General features: G+C 42.1%; 1 protein-coding gene across 6 annotated transcripts in view; it reads left to right on the top strand.

The window, feature by feature from the left end:
* The window catches only part of LOC133379719 (sterile alpha motif domain-containing protein 9-like), a 34772-nt gene extending 23055 nt beyond the window's left edge, over positions 1 to 11717 (top strand). For all 6 annotated transcript variants that reach the window (XM_061615507.1, XM_061615506.1, XM_061615511.1 and 3 more), the window contains one exon: positions 2568 to 11717. In XM_061615507.1, coding sequence (XP_061471491.1) covers positions 2568 to 7276 — 4709 coding nt within the window. In that variant the 3' untranslated portion in view covers positions 7277 to 11717. The remainder of the gene's footprint in view (positions 1 to 2567) is intronic.
* The last annotated feature ends 9798 nt before the right edge of the window (positions 11718 to 21515 follow it).

Here is a 21515-nt window from a genome sequence, read left to right as displayed (position 1 = left end):
CTCATCCACTTGTGTTTTAATATAGTCTTTCAATTCAATTTAATATAGTCTTTCAATTTCAATCTATCAATTCAGTTTTCATTTCCTGTTTTATATCACTAATCCCTTCCATTATTTTTTGAAACATATCTGGGGGTATAGCCCCTTCCTGTGGATCAATTGAACCTCTTCGCTCCTGAGCCTTAGCTGTTTTTCTAGTTGTCATTCTCAGAAGAAGCCTTTAATTTCTGATATTAACCACTGTTCCAAAACCTAGAGGCAGTCTATTTCTTTTTTTTTTCCTCCACCAACAAAAGAGTTAATATTCCAGGCCTGTTATTATAGTCCGGCCAGCACAGTTCTTATCTACATCCAGGAATGCAAAACAATTCTGGTTCACAACACCAAGCGATTAGTAACATATACGAACAGCAGATTTGTCCAAAAAGAAATAATCCAAGGAGAAAAATAGTCCAAAATATATTTCCATCAAATAATAATTACCTCTCATCCGTTTTTAATCTTTAAAACTCCAAATTCAGGCCAGCTTTTTGTCATAAAAACAAATATAAATCGTTTACATTTTCTTTCTTCCTTAATTATATTTAAAAGAGAAAGAGTATGACTCACCCAGATTTTTTTCAGTTGCTGATTCGTAAACAAATCCCTTTTATTGTAGTAATTTAAGCCAAATGATAAGATTTAGACAGAAGGAGGCTCGCTGGTTAAGAACGTTTTTAAGAAGAAAAAAAACACTTCGCTTTTTTTCAGTACAGCTTGTTGAAAGTCCTGACTCCGTCTTCAGCCGATCGGTATGCCTTCTTATCTCAGGGAATTCCTGATCAATTCCAGCAGCCGACAGCTCAACGAAGTCCTCTGGAAAATCTGATCGGTTCACCTTTACCTTGGAGAACATTTAAGCCAGTCAAAGTTTCCTCTTGGCTGGCTTTTAAACTGAAAAAAGCTTCCTCTGAGGCAGAGATCTCTCAGAGACAACCACCAGCTGGGCACTCACTTCCGGGAAGTCCGCATTTTGACAAATTTGCAGGGCAGTAGAATATCTCAGAGAGGAGGTCAGGTCTCCTGCTCTCCTGGTGCATTCACTATAGCTGTCCAATTTCCTTGCTTTTTTAAAGTTTGATAGAAATATTTGTTGGCCATAGGTACATTCTTAAACCGCAAGGTTTTCTGCCTATTAGTAAATAACAACATTAAAGCTAGATCAAGGCAATAGTCTCTAATCCTGGCTTCAGTTGTAGCCAGTTATTTTACAGCAGGGGTGGAGGTGGAGAACTGTATCTGGCAAGTGAGCCACATCCTTCCTTCCCCACCCCCAGTTGGTCAATTTTGACAGGTGGGCAGGGTACCTATCTGTCAATCACATCACATCATTATCATGTCAGATGACAACTTGAGAGAAGTTCACCTCTGAAGTCCCTTTTACAAGCAGCTTCAATACAAACCATTTGCAACAGAATTCAAAGTGATGGCAGCCACACCTTTACTATCTCACACCTAATGTCACATATGACATGAGTGGTGGGTCAGGTGGGTATAGTTTAAGGGAAATGGCCTCATGACCCTAATTAGGGTCACAGGGCAGAGGCTCGTCACCCCTGCTTTAGAGAAAACATGTACCACCAACAGAACACCCCATCTCTGTTTCCATGAATGCTTTGATCCATTTCTTTGGATATGTCATGTTTGGCTGCCTTGATTACAGTGAGTGGTCTATTAGTGCTGGGCTCAAGGCCAGGGACAAGCTGGTAAGAAGCTCACGCAGTGGCGGCAATGGCAGCCTATGTGGGAGGCCAGTAAGTAGCCTAGGCAAGCCAGCAGCTTTGCTCCAGGCTGGGGGGACCAAAAGACGGTAAGCAGCTGAGGCAGGGCAGCAGTGGTGGAAGTGGCAGCCTGGGCAGGTAGGAGGCTGGTAAGTTTTGTGGGTGCCTGGGAGAGGGGAGTAGTTTCTCATATCAGTTCTGAATGGTGTACACATACACACTCTCTATAGATCAGTGTTTCCCTTTAAACACCCATAAGTATCAACCAGTGAAGAAAAGAAAAAACCTGCAAATGTATATACGTGTTTAATAATGTGGTATCTGTGCCAAAACACAATGTATTTTGAGAAATAGTTTTTCTATAACAGAGAACTGGGTTTTTTTAAAAAAAGACTAAGCATATCAATAGGTATGTTTACAAATGCTGTCTACAAATTTAGAGTGGTGACCACTGAATGGGAGTTGCCCCATCTTCATATTTCTAGACCCAGAAGTGTCGCCCCCCCCCCCGGGGAATGTACTGAGTCATAGGCAAAGGAAAGAATAGTTATCTTTCCATGTGTAAAATATCCATTTTTTAAAAAAAGGCTGAAATGGGTATGCACACAATATACATCTGTCATTTCTGTGACTACCCAAAAAAAGAACACAATCACCATTTCACACATCCTGCCTGCTGCTAACTTCTGTGCCATCCATTTTAAAAAGTTATTATTATTTTGCTCAATACACATACCATTTGAATGGGGGGGGGAAGAATAGTGTGATGTTTCATGCCATACTGAAGCATATCAACTTTATTCTCAGATTACAGATTACCTGTGGATGAATGGGATGAGAATCATGTTAAGCACTGGCTAGAGTCCATTGGAATTAAGAAACAGTATGTAGAAAGGCTCTGTGAAGAGGAAGTAACTGGTCCAACACTCAGAGTATTGGATGAACTGTTCCTCAAGAGAATGGGCATGAAACAAGGTCAGATCCAAATACTAATGTGCAAAAGAGATAAACTTTTACAGCAATATATTGGGATAGATTCCACAAAAACAGTTAATGACAACATTGTGGACGGAGATATATTGGATAATCACAAAACCAATTCAGAAGATAAAAAGCCAAAATCCAGAGAGCCAGACTCAGCTGAAGAGAGAAAAAGTGTCCTAGAGAAAACTAAATGCAAACTCTCTGATAGCCAACCAGTTTCTTCACAACACGGAGCTTCAAAACCACAGGACTTAGAAGAGAAAGACATGACACACACAGTTTCTACTTTTAGCAAAACAGAAATCACAGCCAATACTGAACCATCACATTTTTGCCGATTCAGGCCATTCAGCAGTGACAATATTAATTTTAAGTATGTTAGAAATATGGTCCTTGCTCCAGAAACAGGAGTTCACAATCTAATTAGCCCTTGCCATGAATACAAATCTTTTGCTAAGGCTGCACTGCTGGACAGACAAAGGCTGCAAGCAAAGTTTGCCCATGAGGTGATGAAGTTTGCTTCTGCTTGCATGAATATTCGAACAAATGGCACTATTCACTTTGGAGTTATGGACAGTGTTGAAAAAAAGGGCTGGAAACATGGACAAATAGTTGGCATACCAATAAGGGACAAAGATATGTATGTGGATGCTTTAGATTACATAGAAAGATGTTTTGATGCACATGTTAAAGAAGCAGCAAGGCTTTGCATCCACCCTCCTGTTTTTATTGAAGTTATTCAGACAGGCATTCATGAACAATTTTTTGTAGTGGAAGTTGACATCGAACCATTAGCTAATATTGTAAAAGAAAAGGTTTTTCAAGTTCGTCTACCAAATTTTAATGAAAAAAGTAATAAGGTTAATTTAGAAAAAGATAAAGTTGCCTTTCAAAGAATTGGTTCAAACTCTGAACCAGTAAAGAATGATGATCTAGTGACATTCATTCAGAATTTAAAAGAAAGAGATGCTAGAAGAGAAAAGGCTGAAACATTTAATAATGAGAATGAAATAGATATCCCTCAAAATTTAGGGCGAAAATTATCTGTCCTTTTGACAGATGGCAAAAACTACATGAATGATTCCCTGTGGTACATTCTTGTTACAAACAAATGTGGAGAGGAAGACCTGAAATCTATTGACTTTTTGATGCACATGAATATTTTTTGTGTATTTGATTTTGATGAGGACTCCGGTGTGTCAGGTTTATACGCCAAGTATAAGGAATGTCATGCAACCAGTTCTCATTTTTTACAAAACTATTCCAACGACAATAAGATGAGTACAACTGAATTTCAAAAACATCTGTGCTTATTTGTTAAGAAAAGCTGGATATTTTGCAATGGACGCAGTGACTATCTTGGAAATGAAAAACCTTGTGATGAAAATACTTGGATTAGAACTAAAAGGAAGTATCTGAAGAAAGCAGTATCTTTTATCTGTGATGAGCTCCTCCCAACAGGATCTTTCTTGGTGCTTTTCCTACTGTTCTCACCTGTGGAAAAACCAATTGTAGAAACTTTCCATGAATTATACAGTGAAATGAATGGCATGGAGTTCATAATATGCCTTGCTGAGTCAAGAGAAACCTATGAGGAGTGGGCTAATCTGGCTCAAGCAACCTGCAGCATTGAGATGCTAGAACAAAGGAGTGTTGTAGGCATGAAGCTAAGCCATGTGGATGCTACTATCCAAAACATGCTGCCCTCTACAATAACCAACAAACATTTACCAGTTTCCACAAAGGGACTGTGTGCACTTTCCCCACTGGAAGAAGAGAAAATGTACTCCCTTGAAATATTGTGTGCAGATCAATGTGATGATATCAAATTAGACCTTCTGAGTACAAAAGAAATTCAGGAGATAGATGAAACTTTTTACAGAGGTAAAAAAGTCAGCTGGAAAAATTTCTGGTTTGCTGATAAAAGATTGTGTGGAGAGGTTATTGAACGTGAAGCCTGTAAGGAGGTTTTGAAAATGTTGAATGAGTTTGTATATAGGAATTGGTTCAAAAATCCTGTGGCTAAACTGAAAGTGTTCCATCACCCTGGAAGTGGAGGAAGTACCATTGCAAGGCAAGTTCTGTGGAAGCAAAGGAAGGATTTGCGATGTGCTGTGATCAAAACAACATACTCAGTGACAACTGTCTGTCAGCATGCAGTTGAATTCCGACATTATGATGAAAAGGACCACAAAAATGCTCTCCCTGTCCTACTTTTGTTGGAAGATTATGAAGAAGAATATCTTGATGAATTAGCTTATTCTTTAACTGATGCCATGGGACTTAATAAGCGCCATCCTACCAGGCCTTCATTCTTCATCCTATGCTGTAAGCGATCCAATGCACCTGATAAGCTTTGCAAATCATCCCCTCAAGATACAGTTGCTGTTACTCATAAGCTGACAGACCAAGAGAAAAACCTGTTCAGAACAAAGTTAGAAAAATTTGAAAATCAGAAGGATTTTAAGTTAGAATACATCCTTACCTTTGTCCTCATGAGTAATGAATTTGAAACAACGTATGTGAGAGAATTTGTAGAGCACTTGCTCAAAGATACAGATTTGTCTTCCCAGGAAACTAGATTGATGAGGTATGTTGCTTTGCTCAATTTCTATGTACATAATTCATACATCTCTTTATCACACTGTGAAGCCTTCTTGGGACTTGGAACATATGAAGAAATGGCAATGAGACAGTATGATTTCATAAGTCACTTAAGTGAACAGGCACGGCTCATTTTCATTGAACTCAGAGAAACCACCACTTATATTTCATCCATTCAAATAATACACTATGTTGTTGCAAAGGAAATACTCAATCAGCTCTCAGGATGTCGGACTCAAAGTGAAATTGCCATGGACCTTCTCCAGGAAAAGGTGTTTCTTCACCACAGGTTTGGGCGAGAAGAGTTTACAAAATTCTTTAGAGATCTATTTATTAGGCGTGATAAGAAAAGTAGAGGAGATAACACTGATAGCCTTTTCTCTCCATTCATTGAGCATGTCTGCCGCTTTGAAAACCCTGAAAAAGCTATAGATATTTTAAAACATGCATACGAATGCCTGGGAAAAGATGCATTCTTTGCTCAACAACTTGCCAGATTACATTATAATTATGAAAAATTTGAGGATGCAACATACTGGGCAGAAGTAGCCAAATCTCACTTGCCAAATGATTCTTTTATTTTGGACACAGAAGGACAGGTGTATAGGAAATGGTTTAGTTTTAGAATGGACAAAAAAACAGATGAAGACACTCCTGAAGATATCATTCAAATTATAGAGCTTGCCCTTAAAGCTATGAAGTGCTTCAGAGGCGCACAACAGGCTGCAAAGTCTGAGAGAGACAGCATGAATAACTCTGGTTATTTTGGAGAAGTGGAAGTGGGGTGCCGTTTACTGAAACTACTATCTACACTTGATGTATTCCCTAAAAATTCGAAAGGGGAGCACCCTGAACTTGTCCAGTATCTAATTACAGATTACATTCCTGATGACATTAAAAAACCATGGGGGAAGCTTCACAGTCGCTTAAAAGGTTTACGTCAGAACATTTACAATGCTCTTGACTGGATTTCAGAAGATCTAAGTTATTTCCAAACAGATAAATATCAGACAGATGAAGAAGATGGAAGAGAAGAACAAGTTTATAATCCCCGAGGATGGCTTAAAAGGCAATGTAAAGTGTACGCAGCTTTCTTTGCTGCAGAATCGCTTGTTGAAGAAAATGGTGCTCAATCCAAAACCCAATTGATCAGGCATATGAATATTTATAAACACGGTGGTGGGAATGTCACCACTATTCTGTCATTCCTGTCAGATTCCAATGATAAGAAATCAATTCAAAATCTTGAAAAAATAATTAGCTTCTACTCAAAAGACCCACAGAAAGAGAGTCTAGAGGACACAGACCTTATAAACTATATATTGTGTCACTTTATACTAGCATGCCTGTCACCTGGTTCTTCCAAGCTCCTTGACCTTCAGACACTCAGAGAACTCAGCAAAAGATTCTTTAAAAAAAGAAAAACAGCATTTCCTTCAAGTGCTTATTTTTTGCTCACATTACTTTACTGGCCCGACGCTGCCTTAGACAAAGACTCTAATCCAAAGAAAGATGAAATCTTAAAATCAGCCCTTGAAACTATGAAGTGCTTGCATGACATCAAACTAAAAGATGTTGCCCCAAGGAGGAAAAAAATCTACACGCATTTTTTCTTGGGAATAGGCTATGGACTAGGAAAAATTGTGCCCAAAACTACAATTGATAAATTAATAAAGGGCTCCTTAATTGAGAGACGAAAAAAGTGGCAAAATGGTGACGTGTGGAAGATAGGTGAAGTACATAAAGTCCTAGAAAGAGTTAATGGATGGACAAAAGATGGTAGAGTTTTTGCAAAGGGTCATTCTGGGCAGATTCTGATTTTACCTTTGCATTTTGATTCAGTGCCACCTGGAAATGAAAATGTAACCTTTTATCTTGGCTTCACATTTAATGGCCTTGTTGCCCATGACATTCAGGTACAAATGTAGAAAGCGCCCTGTGCACTGCAGGGATTAAGACATCAAACTGCCACATGAAATATATATATTCTCATCAATATGTAATGTTGACTGACTCCTAGTTAGAGGAATAGTTGATTTTGTTAATCTGTTCTCTTAGGTTGTTATTTTTCTTCTCATAATAAAAAACTTATATCATAGAATAGTAGAGTTGGAAGGGGCCTATAAGGCCATCAAGTCCAACCCCCTGCTCAATGCAGGAATCCAAATCAAAGCATTCCTGAGAGATGGCTGCCCAGCTGCCTCTTGAATGCGTTCAGTGTGGGAGAGTGTCAGGATCCCACCTGTGTGGTCACCGCCTTGTCACGGTCCCACCTCAGGGTCCTGGTCTCTTAACGGTTCTCTCACTGGCTCTAGCAAAGATCTCTCAAGATTCCCCTGCTAGGCAGCACCACCAGACACTCCCTGTAAACAATAATGCCTTGAGACTGTGCCTTCGTCTCCTCCTGGCTTATTGCTACATTGTGTCTGGGTGCACTTACAGGCGTCAACCCCCCCTGTATCTTTGTGCCTATAAAGATTACAGCCCTGGGTTGCTATGGATACCTGATGATGTTACACTATCTCTTCGCTGCTGCCACCATTGATACTGTTTCCCCACCTTGGTATATGCCCTGCCCACCCTTCTGGTCTGTGAAAACCCAGCCAAGGATCAGGCGTTTTGGTAAACCAAGAACTATTTATTTATATACATAGGGAATAACAAGATTACTTAAAGGTTTAGTCAACAAGTGTGTGGTTTCATAAGATGTTACTCTTTGTTTCTTAGTCATCAATGGCTTGCCTCACTACCCACCTAATCCAATCCACCCAACAACCCTCTCCAAAACCAACCAACCCTCCAGAACCCTCAGAACGAACCAACCTAACACCTCAACTGTCATCCTCTTATTTATACCCTCAGACGCTCAGCCGATCATCATACAACATTCTTCAACATTTCATGTACTCCCCCCTCTCACTCAGTCTACTTACCACATATACTCCAATAAACCTGCACTTACCATATTTACAGTATTATATATATACAGGGACATCACAGAGAGCCCACTACCTCTCTAGGTGATTGGTTTCATTGTCATATGGCTCTAACAGTCATGATGATGATGATAAATATGCAGCATTTCAAATTAATTCTGTATGAGAAGCATTCCATGCCAAGCTTGGAACCAAGGAGGAGGTATAAAATGTAGGCAAAAAAACTTTGGACAAAATGCCATTTATCCTTTATATCTATCTATGTATCTGTAATTAGTTGTTGTTGTTGTTTTGTGCCTTCAAGTCAATTACGATGTATGGCGACCCTATGAATCAGTCACCTGGAAGAGCATCTGTCATGAACCACCCTGTTCAGATCTTGTAAGTTCAGGTCTGTCGCTTCCTTTATGGAATCAATCCATCTCTTGTTTGGCCTTCCTCTTCTTCTATTCCCTTCTGTTTTTCCCAGCATTATTGTCTTTTCTAGTGAATCATGTCTTCTGATGATGTGTCCAAGGTATGATAACCTCAGTTTCATCATTTTAGCTTCTAGTGACAGTTCTGGTTTAATTTGTTCTAACACCCAATTATTTGTCTTTTTCACAGTCCATGGTATGCACAAAGCTCTCCTCCAACACCACATTTCAAATGAGTTTATTTTTCTCTTATTCGCCTTTCACATCCACACATAGAGATTGGGAATACCATGGTCTGAATGATCCTGACTTTGGTGTTCAGTGATACATCTTTGCATCTGAGGACCTTTTCTAGTTCTCTCATAGCTTCCCTCCCTAGTCCTAGTCTTCTTCTGATTTCTTGACTATGGTCTCCATTTTGGTTAATGACTATGCCGAGGTATTGATAATCCTTGACAAGTTCAATGTCCTCATTGTCAACTTTAAAGTTACATAAATCTTCTGTTGTCATGACTTTAGTCTTCTTGACGTTCAGCTGTAGTCTTGCTTTTATGCTTTCCTCTTTCATCAGTATTCGTTTCAAATCATTACTGGTTTCTGCTAGTAGTGTGGTATCTTCTGCGTATCTTAAATTATTGATATTTCTCCCTCCAATTTTCACACCTCCTTCGTCTTGGTCCAATCCCACTTTCCGTATTATATGTTCTGCATACAGATTAAACAAAAAGGGTGATAAAATACACCTGTCTCACACCCTTTCTGATTGGGAACCAATCAGTTTCTCCATATTCTGTCCTTACAGTAGCTTCTTGTCCAGAGTATAGGTTACACATCAGAACAATCAGATGCTGTGGCACCCCCATTTCTTTTAAAGCATTCCATAGCTTTTCATGATCTACACAGTCAAAGGCTTTGCTGTAATCTAAAAAGCGCAGGGTGATTTTCTTCTGAAATTCCTTGCTCCGTTCCATTATCCAGCGTATGTTTGTGATATGATCTCTGGTACCTCTTCCCTTTCTAAATCCAGCTTGGACGTCTGGCATTTCTCGCTCCATATATGGTGAGAGCCTTTGTTGTAGAATCTTGAGCATTACTTTACTTGCATGGGATATTAAGGCAATAGTTCGATAATTACTGCATTCCCTGGGATCCCCTTTCTTTGGAATTGGGATATATATTGAACGCTTCCAGTCTGTGGGCCATTGTTTAGTTTTCCATATTGCTTGACAAATTTTTGTCAAAATTTGGACAGATTCAGTCTCAGTAGCTTGTAGCAACTCTATTGGTATGCCATCTGTTCCTGGTGATTTGTTTCTTCCAAGTATTTGAAGAGCAGCTGTTACCTCACATTCTAAAATTTCTTCATCATGTGGTTCCTCCGTGAATGAATCTGTCATCCTTGCATCTCTTTTATAGAGTTCTTCAGTGTATTGCTTCCATCTTCCTTTTATTTCATCTCGGTCAGTCATTGTGTCGCCCTGTTGATTATTCAACATCCCTACTCGTGGTAAAGTTGAATGATGTATGTAAAGCATTTTTTTTCTTTCCCTTTTCTTTTTTATTATTATTTTAGTACTATTGCTAAAGTTCTGATGAAAGAATAAAGCATTCATTAGCCAAATTCAAATGATTAGAACACATCACATAAACTCCACTGAAGTTGGAGTTTTTGCCATAGGAAAGGCAAAAAACACATACCCTATGGATAGCCCAATAGATGATCAGAACTAATATCCTATCACTTCTCATATTCTTAAACATTTTTGTTTGTTTTTTTAAATACGGATTAAACAGTAAAACTGAGGTTAATCGTACTTTGGACACATAATGAGAAGACATGATTCACTAGAAAAGACAATAATGCTGGGGAAAACAAGGGAGTAGAAAAAGAGGAAGATGGATTGGCTCCATAAAGGAAGCCACACACCTGAACTGACGAGATCTGAACAGGGTGGTTTATAACATGCTATTAGAGGTCGCTGATTCATAGGGTCGCCATAAGTCATGATTGACCTGAAGGCATATAACACTGAATTTGACTTACACCACCCTTTTTGCCAGTGTAAGTTCCTCTGGGTTGCCAGAACATGTGACTGAGCTGAATGAAGTTAGGAGCCAGCATAAGTCCCCCCCTCTGCCTATCTTGTTCTGTCCCTGTCATGCCCCAGAATGCCCCTTTTGAGGATTTATGCTGGCCTCAACTTAGCTAACTGAGCTGGCATGAGGGACTTCACAACAGCTGAGCCAGATATCCGCCAGAAATCCTAACTTGATCATCTTGGCAGATCTTGGGTTTGGATAGCTCCCTAAACCAATTACTTTTCCAGAGCACCAATTCAAAGCACCGCAGAGACCTTCCACAGAAGCATCAGGCATTTTACTTAAAAAGTCCCTCCACAAAGGCAGGGGATTATCAAGGGTGGCATCTGATGCACTTGCAAGCCACTGCGGTTGAAAATGATCACTTGCCAATGTCTCAGTGTCCTTGGGAGCATACATGAAGCTGTTTGGCTCTCACCACAGCTGAAATGAACATTTTATAAAATGCTTCAATTAAAAAAATTAAATATTGTCCTCTGTAGTGACTGAAATTGCGTCCCAGTTATGTATCACCTGAAAATTAAATGGTCATGAGTAGAGTATCTAGACTAGGATGTGACCTCTGTGAAATATTGCTTGCTCATTTTAAAGTGTTTTAATCTTGCAGTAATCGTTTTCTGGTGCGGTAGAATGAGGAATGAAGAACTGTTGAGGGTCAGGAGTCTGTGTGGGTAGGGACAAGTAACCCCTAACTGCAGTAGAAAAAAAGCAGTATGGGCTTGCTTAAAAGGGGAATCATATTCATGGAGAATGGATCTAGTAATGACTATATGTCATGATGGCTAGATGAACCTCCAGATCCAGAGCTTATATGCAACTGAACACCCATTGCTGATCAGCAACTTGCTGATCAGAGCAACATTGTTGATCAGCAACTGAATGCCAGCTGCTGATCAGTAATGAGGGAGTGAGCAAGTGGGGGGGCTGAGCAAGCAGGCGGGGGTGAGACAGCAGGGGTGGGGGGCTTTGAGTCAAGTGAGGGAGTGAGCGAGCGGGGAGGTAAGAGCAGGGGCGAGACAGCGGGGGTGGGGGTGTTAGGACAAGTGAGGGAGTGAGCAAGGGGGGCTGAGCAAGCTGATGGGTGAGCGAGCAAGGGGGGCAGTGGGGTGAGCAAGCAAGGGGGCAGTGGGGTGAGCAAGCAAGGGGGCAGTGGGGTGAGCGAGCAAGGGGGGCAGTGGGGTGAGCAAGCAAGGGGGCAGTGGGGTGAGCAAGCAAGGGGGCAGTGGGGTGAGCAAGCAAGGGGGCAGTGGGGTGAGCAGGTGGGGGTGAGAGCGGGGTGTGTGGTGGCAGAATGGGAGTGAGCAAGGAGGTGAGCAGGTGGGGGCGAGAAAGCAGGGGGCATTAGGATGAGTGGGGGCGAGAAAGCAGGGGGGCTGAGCAAGCAGGCGGGGCAAGCAAGCAGGGGTGGGGGCAGTAGGGCAAACAGGCGGGGGTGAGGGCGGAGGGCAGTAGGGCAAGTGAGTGAGTAGGGGCAAGCAAGCGGGCAGGGGGCAGGGGGCAAGAGAGCAGGGTGGGGGTGGTAGGGCCAGGGGGTGGGAGGTGGTACAGCCAGTGAGTGAGCAAGCAAGCAGGCAGGTGGGGAGGGTGAGCGAGCAGAGATCCACCATCTGGAGATCACTCCTGCAAGCCCGAAAGGATAACCCTAATTCACACACACACACATATATCATAGTCACTCACCTCCACAGCTCTTCACCTCCATTCTGCTGCTGCCTCTTTCTCCTCCATCCTTGCCCTCTGGATTTCTCCCTCCACTCTTTTCTTCACCACCGTCCATTCTTGAAGCAATTTTCTCTCTCTCTACACCTCTCCCCTCATGGCCTCCTAACACAGAGCACGAGGGAAGAGCAATGCTGTGCAGAGGCCCAGTGTGAGGCACATGTTTTTCATCCATCAATCACAGGAGCAGAAGACTTTCCCTGCTTCCCCCCCAAGTAACGTCCAAAAGTAATGCCAGAAAGGTTACAGTTGTAGTTGAAAAGTAATGAAATTACCACTCATTCTGTTATGTTGTGATTAAGTTACCCGCTCGTTACTCAATAAAGTAATAAATTACAAGTAACTCGTTATTTGTAATGAGTTACTTCCAAGCTCTGTTAAAATATCCTAGAAGTAAATTTAAAAAATGTGTGCAATATAGTGTTTTAAACAATTCAGAACAGGAAAAAAGGCTATTGTGGCCAGTCAGGAATTTTCTTAGCTCCTCAGACAGCCAAGACCATAACACAGTCAAAACCTGCTTTTTGGTTAAGCATGCATGAAAGTAAGGAAATAACACAAATACACATTTTGCTGCACACAGTTAGAACTTGCTTTGGCTTCAGTGGGGTCCATATGTCAAGGCAGGGGAGGGGAACCTGTAGCCCTCCAGTTGTTGAGCTCCAACTTCTATCTGCCCAGTTGTCAGGGTGCAGGTTTGGGGCCCTGAGGATTCAGAAGAAGAGGAGGACAGGGAGGGGGCCATTTCGCCGGAGTGGAGTGAAGGAGAAGAAGAGGAAATTCCAGAGATAGAGTTGCCTAGCAACGGAGACCTTGAAAGCTTCACAGTCTCAGAGCCTTCTCTTGAAGTTCTCACGCCTCCTCTTCTCCGAAGTTCAGAACAGGTGGGGGAAGACGGAGGGCCTCTTAAGCCAGGGACAAGCAAAGAGAAACCGCAAGACAGTTTAAAACCTGACCCCCCTCTTTCCCCCATACCGGAGTCGGAGACTTCAGAAGGGGAGGGACCCGTGCTTCCCCCGTCGCCGCGTACTCGAAGACAGTTGAAAAGACAAGAAAGGAGGGGGGTAAGAAGGGTGGTGACTGAGGGCACGTTAAGGCGGAGTGAAAGACTTCGTGCCCGTTTGCCCCCTTCTTAAGAGACAGGCGGGATACCAGTCCCTTGCTCTGTCAACTCTCTTTCTACATCGCAGGATCTGTAACTCTGTGTTGCTTCATGAGAAGACGCAGTCTCTGTTTGGATATTACCTTAATAAAAACTGAATTGCTTGCAACCACCAGTCTGGTCCCTGAGTCTCATCCTGGGCCTGACACCAGTATGGCCAATGGCCAGGGATGATGGAAGTGGTAGTCCAATAACATTTTAAGAGTTGCAGGTGAACCACCCTTGTGTTAAGGAGTAGGCTAGTGTGTTTCAAAAAGCCTCAGCAACTTGTGGGGTGGAATGCAAGGAGAAAGTGGATTTTGCACTGGTTTCTTCAGCTGGGGCTGCATATATACCATACATTAAATACATGATTTCCCCTCAAAGAATCCCAGGAACTGTTGTTTACCCGTCACAGAGCTACAATTCCCAGCACCCTTAACAAACAACAGTTCCCAAGATTCTTCGAGGGGAAATCATGTGTCTTAAATATATGGAATGCACACAGCATTGCTGGGTTGCCAATTCCCCCCCCGCCACAGTGCTGTGCCTTTGACAGCTTGAAGTTGAACCAAAACCATGGGCACAAACAATATTTTTTTCATTTACCTGAAAGAAAAAGCAATTGCACGGTCTTTAAAAAAAACTGTCTGAGACCTCAGGCCATAATTGCTTCCCATTTTAAGCTGCTGTTCTAAAGGAGGGACACATTTGCTCTTTGCCCCACTCACTGCAAGCCACACTGCAATAGTTATGGAGTTGGAAGTGAAGCAAAGCCCAACACAGTTACCACCACCATCATTCCAATTTCATGTGCTTCACTGAGGGATGGGCCCCTTTCTGACAAAATGAAGAATTTATCAGGGTGTCTAATTAGTTAACTAAGGCTGCAAACTTATACCCACTTACCCAGGAGTTAATCCCATTAAACTCAATTATTCTGAGCAGAACATAAAGAATTGGAGTGTAAGATAGTTTTGTGGCCTTTGTTAAATATGCTGCTGCTTTACAATATAGTATTAAGTGACATATTTAAAGCCCGCCTGAGATGTTACTCAGAGTAGTTTGGCTACCAAAAGGTTATACAGCCTGATTCTATCCATGTCTATTTGTATTAAAAGTTTCACTCATTTCAGCGACTGTTACTTCAATGTGCATTTTTGTATTAGAATTGTAGAAGTTGTCCCTAGCCCCAATCCAGCTAAGGAGATATGAATGCATGTGCAGTTTTTGCACACATATCCTTTGCTGAATAGCACTTGTAAGAATCTCAGGTGTATAACAGATACCATTCCAAATGAGCACCTGAGTATAGATACTGTCTACACATGCATACCATTGCTCTTAGTGAGATACTACTTGGATATATATTCTAAGAACGTCAGAACAGCCTGCCGAATCAGCCCAGTGGCCCTTCTAGTCCAGCATCCTGTTCTCATAATGGCCAACCAGATGCCCATGAGAAACCCACAAACAGGACCCATCCACATTCTGTCATATGTACTGTAAATACCTTTTTATGATCAGGGGATCTGGCTCTTTGTTTAATGATAAGTTGTGATTTCTATCCTTTCGTATGTGTGTTACTCATTAGATTTGTATGTTTAGAGGGGAAAAGAGCTATATAAAGTCACAACCTGCCCCCCCTCCAAACAAAGCCCCCTCAACTTTACTGTGCAATCAGTGGGTTGAGCAACTGCTGCTGCTGAGTGGTGTTGAAAATCCTCTTGCCACTAAACCAGTCCCAGAGGCCAATATGGGCTTTTGCTGTACAAGTGCGCAAGACTCACTGAGCATCAGCTCAATGGTAGTGTGTTGTGATTTGGGGGAGGGACACGCATTCAAACTTGCATGGTGATAACTTTATACCCCTCCCCCCCTAAGTTCCCTATTGCAGTATTCTCCACTGTAAATTCACTATATTTCTTTCCCGCTCCACAAGGGTTTTTTCACTGTTTATTCTGCTGGCGATTTTGACTGTCACCATTTCCTCACATAGCCTGCCTAATTTGCCCGCTCATATCCTCCCAGCCACAGAGCCAATGCAATGCAAGGTTTTTATCTCAGCCAAAGTGAGCACTCACGTGCATCTCTCAAAAGGAAATGGCCTATGGAGATTCCATGCACATTTCACCTCCTCAGAACATTAAGAAGAATTCTGGGAAATCATATCAATTCACACGCATAATTTATCTTCTACACACCTTTTTTCAATGTTGGGTCATAAGATTGTGGATCTGGCAAAACTTGTGTCTCTGTATGCTATTAGTTCACAGGCTGTCTTGTCCCTCAATGTGAGGTTTTGCCACAGCTCCCGATTCTCTTCAGCTGTGCTTCCTTCAATTCTAATCCCTGACCATCCATTGTTGGCTTTAGTCCAGAGGTGGGAAACCTGCAGCCCTCCAGATGTTGCTGAACTACAATGCGGGATGATGGAAGTTGTAATCCAACATCTGGAGGGCCACAGGTTCCCCACACCTGCTTTAGCCCCTTGCTTTTAAGTGTATTGCCTCTGCCTAGTGACCTCACTTCCTTTAGAAACCTTAACTCTCAACCAGCTGACCTGTCTGACATTGCTACAAGTGGTGAAGATTCACCTGCTGTATTTTGCTGTATCTGGCAGAGAAGAGGTCTCGGGGGGAGGGGTGAAATGGTAACTCTAGTTCAGCCATCTTTCCTCTTAGTTGTCTGCCCCTGAAATTCCTGTTTCAATGACTCATGTCTTAGTGAGGATTTGTGTCTGGAACAATTCAGTCTAGGATTTGTCTTTCTATTACCTGCAAGGCCAATTTGCTTAAATGACATCCAAGTCCTTTCACACAATCCACACTTCCATGGACTCTGATTTCCAGTTCCAGGCCCCAAAGGTTCTTTGTATAAAAAGGGGAAATTCAACTGGCCCTTTTCTCATCTAAAGTCCTGAATGACAGTAAAACCTAACCCTGGCTGATTTTATTTTTCATGTGATACTTAAAGATACCTCAGCATGAGGATCTGGTAAGCCTCTTTCCTCTTATCTTCTAGGTCACAGTACTTCAGCTTCCCTCAACAGTCCATTTCCTTTCAGCCATCAATTCATAGTCTCTTGGCCCTGGTGCCTATGTGAAATTTTGTCCAAGCCTGCTCACTCCTTAGTCTTTCCGAAACCCCAAGCCTGTTTTTTAGCACATTCTGTCTCAGTCTCAATGCCCCACTTCTTCTCACCATCCCCTCTGACTCAGCTTCTCTCCATAGCCCTTCCCCTGCCAACACCATACTCTACTGAGGCCTCATTCACACCAGACATTTATTCCATTATGATTCCACTTTAAACAGTCATGGCACCCCCCCCAAAGAATCCTGGGAAGGGTAGTTTGTGAAGAGTGCTGAGAGAGATTAGGAGACTCCTATTTTCCTCACAGAGTTGCAGTTCCCCAAGTGGTTTTAACAATCAGTACCTCTTCCCAGAGTACTACCCTGGAAATTGTAGTGCTGTGAGAATAGGGCGTCTCCTAACAACTCTCAGCACCCTTCACAAACCAAAGCTCCCAGAATTCTCTTGGGGTAGCCATGACTGTTTCAAGTGGTATAATAGTGGCATAAATGTAGGATGTGAATGTGGTCCCAGTCACTGACAGTCTTTTCTCAACTCTCCTCTACATTAAAAAAAAAACACCTTCAGAAACTCCCTCTCCCCTCCCCCCTTTTAAGGCTGCTGCCTACTCCTAAGCTTTCCTTCGGGTTCCTGTTTCTTGATCCATGGCTTGCTCTGCCCTCTTTTGTAAACCACCTGTGTATGCTCCTTGGCTTTCCAGGACGTCTTCCCTCTGAACTTTCTGGTGATTCTTCTTACATTGTCCACACAGCACTTCTCTCTCTATAGTCCTTTTTACTTCAGGTCAGAAAGACAACACACACACACAAATCCCATGGTTTAGAACTCCCTTTAGGACAGGGGTTGGGAATCTCAGGCCCAGGGCCCAAATACCGTTCTCCAGGCCTCTGTTTGGCCCATGGAACTCTCCTCAGCCACACCCTCTCTCTGGAGCCTACTCCACACCCTTCTTGAGTGTTTCTAGTCACATCCACGTCAGACATTTTTTAACACACACTGCTTCCCCCAAAGATTCCTGGGAACTGTAGTTTGTTAGGGGCGCTGAGAATTGTAGTTCTGTGAGGTGTAAACTACAGTTCCCAGGATTCTTTGGGGGAAGCCATCTGTTTTAGATTTGTGTTAAATGTGATTGAAAGGTATGGATGTGACCTTCGGTAGCCTGGTTAGAAACCATCCTTGAACTCTGATAATGACTCTTGCTTGCCTGGATGGAGGACAGAGGGGGGTCTCTAGCAATTAGCCCACTGTACATTAAAATTCATTGCTCCACCCCCTTTTGGATTTGGTCCAGCACAGGAGGGCTGCTGAGATGGGAATGCAGATCTCAAGCTGAAAAGGTTTCCTCACCCCTGCCTTACATAATGGAATATGCCCGAATAGTCCAAGATACTGCATCAAATTCAGCCAGCAAGAGTCACAACCACATCTTTCCCCTCATTAATATGCCAGTACAGAAACAGGTGGATTTTTTAAAAAGTATGAAACAAGGCTACTGACCAGGGGATGGCTTATATTTATTTTAATCTTAAATGAACAGAAACTGTTCAGTGATCATACAAGCTGTTTAACATACAAGTGTTAGGCATAGTGCTTTAGATTTAATGCCTTCTTTTTTGTGACACAAGAACAGCCCTCTTGCTGGATCAGAGCTATGGTCCAATCTAATCAGCATTCTATTTTCGACAATGTCCAGTCAGGTGCCTCTGGCAAATTTACATGAAATCCGCTGCCCTCTTGTTGTTTGTCCCCTGCATCTGGTATCAAGAGATATATTGCCGTAAACCTGGAAGTTCCGTGTATTCATTGATGGACCTGTTCTGTGTTATATCTAACTTTAAAACTATTAAGCTAGCAGACATCACAACCCATGATAGTTATTTCCACGTTGTGTCAAGCACTGTCTTCTATCTCTCCTGAATCTACTACCAATCAGGATTACTGTAGTTTACAAAGTGGGTTGGGGGTGTTGTCCTTCTATCAATCAATCCTTTCCAAAACTAATAAATTACAACTCTGAACACTTCCTGCCCTAGTCTTTTTCCCTAAGTCACAAACATGCTAACTTTTCCCCCGAAGGGATGCTCAGGATGAAGGGAGTGAGAATTCACTATGTTCATTTTAAACTCTTGAAACCTTCCACATTTATTCTTACTTTGCTTCTTGCTCCCTCCCATTCCATGCAAATTTTTGATATAGCTCTTCTGCACCCTTTACCATATTGCTCCCTGTGATTGCAGCAGCCCGTTTTCTCTCAGTGAAGAGTCTTTCCTCTTCGTAGTGCCAAACTAGATGCGCAAACATTTATTGTACTGTACTGTTGTTGCCAATAATGGTGTGTGTGTGTAGGGGAATCTGCTTTACATATCAAAAGGAGTGCATGGGGGAGGCTAGCAAACCCCACAGCCCTTCATTGCTTACCTTACTGCATTTCACAGCTTTTAGCAATTTTCTCCAAGCTTACCTCACTGGAGTAGAGTTGAGGGAAAACAGCTAAAAGCAGCAGACCACTACAGGAAAGCAGGGGGAATGAGTGCTAGTTTTGCTCCTATCTCCCATACACCCTTGATACAAAAGGTAGGCCCCCACCCTCTCTTGATGTCAAACTTTTTTTTTATGTGCACATGTATAGACTCTAACCTTTTTTCATCCTGAGGGCCACATTCTATTCTAGGCAACCTAGAATATGCCTGTGGTGCACAAAGTAATGAATGTAAAATTTACCTTTGCATAGTAACTAGCTTCTGCATACATTTCTCTCTGTCCTTCATCTAGACAAGCAAGAGGCATTATCCAGATTCAAGGATACATTCCAGTCAGGCAGAAACATCGGGGGACGAAGGGCCAGTGAGGGATGCAGCCTGAGGAAGAGTTCCAAGAGCCAGATAGAGAGGTTTGGTTGCCACATTTCCCAGATTTGTCAAATCTGCCAGACAGACAGATATATGGAAGATAAGGCTGTCAGTGGCTACTAGCCATGATGGCTACGCTCTGTCTCCACAGTCAGAGACAATATGCTTCTGCATACCAGTTGCTGGACACTACAGGAGGGGAGAGTGCTCTTGTTCTTAGGTCCTGCTTGCGGGCTTCCCATGGGGATCTGGTTGGCCATTGTGAGGACAGGATGTTGGGCTAGATGGGCCATTGGCCTGACCCAGCAGGTTCTTCTTATGTCCCCAATTCTATGCAGCTGTTCATTTATAATCTGCGCCAAGACCCTGCTCTCTCCAATTAATGACACAGAAAGGATGCAATACATCAGAACAGAAGCAAGTTGAACATATGGCTGAAGATACTCAAAAGAGAAATAATATTCTCTTTAGGGCCTTATAAGTACAAGAACAGGACCAAAACTAGAGAAAAGCCTTCCTTAATCCTTCACCACAGATCTTCTTAACAGCCCCGCGCTACACTATGGTAGACCAGAAACAATTTCCAATGAGCACTAGCAGGGCTAAGGTTGGCACCATTTTACAAGCAGGTTGGCCAGTCAGATTTGGTCATCTGGGCAAGACAGTAATCAATATTTGTTTGAAAAGTCAGTAGACTCTAGATTGTATCTGGCTCCATCCACAGCCTATTAAGCTTTGCTCAGATCCCATGCCTTGTCCCCTAGCCCTGCCCCAGGGTGCCAGTAGTTTTTAAATCAAAAATTGAAAACCATAGCCAGGGCATTAGTTATTTCTTCATTTCTAATGTGAACACCTGCAGTCAAGATTGACACTGTACCTCTGAGAACCAGTTTGTGTAAGGTATGTTGTACTAACACATGCTACATCCACAATCATAAATGCAAAGGGCATACTTTTTTTAAAAAAAATGTTCAATTTCTCTGAAATTACATACAAGCAGGGAGTCATTTGCATGTACTTTAAGGTGACATATATAGTTTATATTACTTAGATGCATCCTTCATATCTGATGTGCAGTGCATTTTGTATCCACAAGAACAGGCCATGAGCCAAAGCAAGGAAGTGCTACATACTTTATGCAACTGCCCCATCTTTGCGCTACCAGGTCCTGGCTGCATGTCAAGAAGCTGAACCATATTTGTCCCGTGAAGGTGAGATAGGTAAAATGCTCCAAACTTCATATATATACAGAAGAGTCATTGGAAAATTGGGTTGCACTGGCATATAGCATACAATTAATATAGTCAATTACTATAACAAGGGCTATCAAATACCTAAAACCACCTCCAAGGGACAAATGTGGCTTCTGGGTTTCTCTCCTGCGACCCTATGGTGGCAGCAAAGAGCGATGTACACAGATACGGACAAAAAGACTCTACTCCCAATTGCTACCTTTAAGTTTTGAGAATATTTAACGTTTAGTGGCATCCTGATTATGACAAGACATGCCTTTAATGCCGAACTTAATATATAGGAGAATATTCTTCCAGAAACTCCTAAAACAATTGCCAATTAGCAGACATAAAAAGAATACCTTCTCATAATAGCAGGTTAATAGATCAAGGCATCCTCTTCTAGTCCACCTCAGATGGCCCAGTTGTACCAAAAGCAGAAAAAGTTTGCCTAAAATAAAAAGTATCCTAGCTTATTTCTCCCCTACCCTTTATTTTACTGTTTCACCATTTCCTGCAATGCTGTCAGTGTTTCAGAAAGCTGCTGTGTTCTGTTCCAGAGGAGAACACATTGCAAAACCTACACAGATCCTGAACCACATACGTATAAATCTATCATCGGTGACAGGAAAACTTTTGAAAATATATACATATATATAAACACACAAAATGTCAGCATA

The sequence above is a fragment of the Rhineura floridana genome, chromosome 3, assembly GCF_030035675.1.
Source record: "Rhineura floridana isolate rRhiFlo1 chromosome 3, rRhiFlo1.hap2, whole genome shotgun sequence".
In the NCBI taxonomy this organism is placed as follows: Eukaryota; Metazoa; Chordata; class Lepidosauria; order Squamata; family Rhineuridae; genus Rhineura; species Rhineura floridana.
Note: the sequence above shows the minus strand (reverse complement) of the source record. Positions and strands in the feature narration are given on the sequence as shown.